Below are 4,374 nucleotides of genomic sequence, written 5' to 3' on the forward strand. Positions count from 1 at the left end.
TTTTTTTGAGAGAGAATATAAAAGAGAATAGTTTTTTTAAGATTTGGCTATATAATGCCAATTGTTTGGGGCTATCTTTGCCAAACCTAATGTAAGGCTAAAAAATTATCAATTTCTGTTATGTGTTGTTATAGGATGCCAATTTTTCTTTTTAAAAAGAATTTTCTGGTTTTAAATTATCCACTTGAACCCCGCTTACAGCCCACCTCAACGAAGTACTATTCATCTACTAGACCAAAATACATGACTAATTTCTTGAATGATCACTTAACTTTCTTTTATCACATCAAAGTTTTTAAAATATTTTATAATAAAAAGGTTACTTAATTTTATCTAAGTATTACAAACAATTACTAAATTATTTTGTCACGAAAAATTCCTGAACTCTATCTAAAAATCACAGAAAATCATCACGAGGAAAGTTTTGGGAGTGTATGAACAAAGTCACGCATGAAAAGTAGAAAAGAAAAATAAGATACTTATAAGGAGTTGGATACTCTTAATGGTGAGACCTTTTGAGAAAAATCGTACGGACTTGACCCAAAACGAACAATAATATATCATGTTATGAGTATCATTGGATCGTTTTAGCCCAAAAGAAACAAAGAAGACATGATGCACATGATATTATTTCTTATGATACTTTAGCAAAATAAAATAATTTTGATTTTCAAAAAAAATATTTAATTAGTGACATCGTGAAATAAAACTATCAAAATGTCAAACTCTAACCATACACCCCACTTCTACGAAGTATATCAATGTTTATTGAGCTCCTTCCTTGCCTTCTATAAATGTAACTGTGCGGATTTCTTCTCCAAATCAAAAAACAACAACAAAAAGATGTCTTCATTTTCCACATCTTCTGCCACTTCTAATTCCAAACTTCCAGTTCGAGAAATCCCAGGAGACTATGGTTTCCCCTTTTTTGGAGCCATAAAAGATAGATATGACTACTTCTACAACCTCGGCACAGACGAATTCTTTCTTACCAAAATGCAAAAATACAACTCTACTGTCTTTAGAACCAACATGCCACCAGGTCCATTCATTGCTAAAAATCCCAAAGTCATTGTTCTCCTCGATGCCAAAACATTTCCCGTTCTTTTCGACAATTCTAAAGTCGAAAAAATGAACGTTCTTGATGGCACGTACGTACCATCTACTGATTTCTATGGCGGATATCGCCCGTGTGCTTATCTTGATCCTTCTGAGTCAACTCATGCCACACTTAAAGGGTTCTTTTTATCTTTAATCTCCCAGCTTCATAATCAATTTATTCCTTTATTTAGAACCTCAATTTCTGGTCTTTTCGCAAATCTTGAGAATGAGATTTCCCAAAATGGCAAAGCGAACTTCAACAATATCAGCGACATTATGTCATTCGATTTTGTTTTTCGTTTGTTATGTGACAAGACCAGTCCCCATGACACAAATCTTGGCTCTAATGGACCAAAACTCTTTGATATATGGCTGTTGCCTCAACTTGCTCCATTGTTTAGTCTAGGTCTAAAATTTGTGCCGAACTTTCTGGAAGATTTAATGTTGCATACTTTTCCCTTGCCATTTTTTCTAGTGAGATCGAATTACCAGAAGCTTTATGATGCTTTTAGCAAGCATGCCGAAAGTACACTGAATGAAGCAGAGAAGAATGGGATCAAAAGAGACGAAGCATGCCACAACTTAGTTTTTCTTGCAGGTATGTCAAAATTGAACGGGTCAAATAAATAAGCAGTTCATAATTGAACGCACTCAAAGTTTGATTAGATCAAGGTGGCCAGGTTAAAATAAGTCAAATATCTAGTGATAACCCAATTTGTCCAACATGATCCGACCTTCTCTCTTACCTTTTTAACTTTTCTTTTTCTTTTTCTTTTTTTTGCAAAAAAATCTGAAAGTAGTTGTAATATAGTTTGTTTAAATTATTAGTTGAAGTTCTTCTAAATTTGCTTCTTCTTTTTTTTTTATGTTTGAATTAACCTAAATAGTCTTAAAATAGTCTATAGATATATTAATATATAAATAATTCAAATTTTACATGTGTATAATTGTATATAATTAATGTATAATACTAGTATACCAACTAGGAAAGTAAAGAATGAATATAAGTGGTTATTTGCGTAATTTGCTTTTTTGGCCCGCTAGATCACACTATTTTGAAAATCGTTTTGACTCAAGTTTAATGGGTCATATTAAGTTCAACTCGTTTAGTCATATCAAAGAATAGTTCATAATCCAACTTGTTTAAACTTAGACGAGTTGGACGGATTACTACAAAGTCTGTCTTCTTATTTTGCCACCTCTACGCACAGGTTTCAATGCTTATGGTGGGATGAAAGTTTTATTCCCTGCACTGATAAAGTGGGTCGCCAATGGAGGAAAGAGTTTACACACTCGGCTGGCAAATGAAATCAGGACAATTATCAAAGAAGAATGTGGGACCATAACTCTATCAGCAATCAACAAGATGAGTTTAGTAAAATCAGTAGTGTATGAAGTATTAAGAATTGAACCTCCAGTTCCATTCCAATATGGTAAAGCCAAAGAAGATATCATAATCCAAAGCCATGATTCAACTTTCTTAGTCAAGAAAGGTGAAATGATCTTTGGATATCAGCCTTTTGCTACAAAAGATCCAAAGATTTTTGACAAACCAGAGGAGTTTATTCCGGAGAGGTTCATGGCCGAAGGGGAAAAATTATTAAAGTATGTGTATTGGTCAAATGCAAGAGAGACAGATGATCCAACGGTGGACAACAAACAATGCCCAGCGAAAAATCTTGTCGTGCTTTTGTGCAGGTTAATTGCCACCCCCCACCCACCCCCACCCCCCGTTTATTGAGTTTAACGTATAAACACTGAGTTATCTATTATTATGTTGTTATAAAAAGATTTTGTAAATTTTTACACTACCAGTGCAAGAAACATAAACCGCGTTAGGAGTAATAGTGACTTTTACTTTAGTTTTCATGCTATTTGTTCTTGCTAACATTACTGTTACTATTGCTTCTTTCTTTTTTTCTTTTTTTTTTTTAAGCCGAGACTTTATTAGAAATAATTAAACAGGGATAAAGCTTGCGTATACGCTACTTTTCTTAGACGGTGCATTTTGAACAAAAAAGCCTGCGTATACAACTTTTCTTAGACCTTGTGCATTTTGAACAATTTGGACATATGTGTGCAGGTTGATGTTGGTGGAGGTTTTCATGCGTTACGACACATTCACAGTGGAGTCAACAAAGCTCTTTCTTGGGTCATCAGTAACGTTCACGACTCTGGAAAAAGCGACATGAGTTTCAGATATCTTAATTGTAGGCTGCAAATAATAATGTGGTCATTCTGCAAATTATTGTACTTGTGCTGATGTACTTGACTTCGAGTGGATATAATAATGCACTGTTTTTAGAGTCCAGCCTCATTGAGATATAACGAAACTGGGAAAATGGCTAAATATACTTCTACTTTACAAAATATATTCTTCGTTTAAAGTTTGGCTCAATAATACCTTTGCCGTTAAACTTTAGAGCTAATTAAAAATACCCCTAGTCATTAACCGTTCACTATTAAAGACTAATTTGCCTCTAATGAATTGAGTTAACATCTATAACTATCATATGGCTTAATTTTAGTTTTTAATTTTTAATCCAAACTCTTTAACCCTCCTACGAACATCTTCTTTATTTTTACCAAATTAGTTATCTCTCTTCCTTTATAGAGGACTTCCCTTTGCCATAGCTGGTTTCTTTTACACTACCTCCCTACCTTCCCCTACCCCTTATCATTCACACCTTCTCTCTTCCTCCTCTATCGCCATTATTATCGTTGTTGCCAAATAAATCCAACCTCCTACGGCAAAGAACCAACTAACAAATTTAGATTTAAAATAAATAAATAAACAAACAAGAATCTAGAAAATGAAGAAATCTAATAGCTTGGAATGAAATTTTCATTGCCATGTATTCTATTTCAGAGAAGCAGCCGTCATCGTAGGCGATGTTCCAACCTCTCTCTTCCATTAATCTTAACTTTTTCTGCAAACCCAACAAATTCTCGAACCATCTCTTCATCAAAGAAAATTAATTTAAGACAAAGTTACAATAAACTAACAAACCCAACAAAGTATTGAATAATTACATAAACTTATCCAGCACAATGGCTTCTTTCGTATGAAAACATTGTTGCCTCATTCTATTTTCCTCTTTTCATGCCATAAATCAGTATTCTATTACCTGTATTAACCATTGAATCAAATCGTGTCTATAAAGATTTTTGATATTTCGAGAGAGGAAACGGGAGAGAAGAATTAAGGTTTTTGCTAAAGAGAAAAATAAAAATGAAATAGAGGGAGAGTTTGACAAAAGGTCACGTGGCTAA

At 33.7% G+C, this 4,374-nt stretch overlaps 1 protein-coding gene across 1 annotated transcript; it reads left to right on the top strand.

The window, feature by feature from the left end:
* The first annotated feature begins 757 nt into the window (after positions 1 to 757).
* Positions 758 to 3,412, top strand: LOC104117921 (allene oxide synthase 3-like). The gene is made up of 3 exons (XM_009629055.4): positions 758 to 1,699; positions 2,313 to 2,799; positions 3,185 to 3,412. Exons 1-3 carry the CDS (start codon positions 844 to 846, stop codon positions 3,291 to 3,293), a joined length of 1,452 nt encoding a protein of 483 aa, XP_009627350.1. The 5' UTR covers positions 758 to 843; the 3' UTR covers positions 3,294 to 3,412.
* Positions 3,413 to 4,374: the final 962 nt, after the last annotated feature.

Source organism: Nicotiana tomentosiformis, chromosome 1 (genome assembly GCF_000390325.3).
Source record: "Nicotiana tomentosiformis chromosome 1, ASM39032v3, whole genome shotgun sequence".
NCBI lineage: Eukaryota > Viridiplantae > Streptophyta > Magnoliopsida > Solanales > Solanaceae > Nicotiana > Nicotiana tomentosiformis.

Coding starts and splice junctions, on each gene's coding strand:
- LOC104117921 (XM_009629055.4), top strand. CDS start 844: ATGTCTTCATTTTCCACATCTTCTGCCACTTCTAATTCCAAACTTCCA. Junction 1,700..2,312: donor CAACTTAGTTTTTCTTGCAG/GTATGTCAAAAT, acceptor CTCTACGCACAG/GTTTCAATGCTTATGGTGGG. Junction 2,800..3,184: donor CTTGTCGTGCTTTTGTGCAG/GTTAATTGCCAC, acceptor ATATGTGTGCAG/GTTGATGTTGGTGGAGGTTT.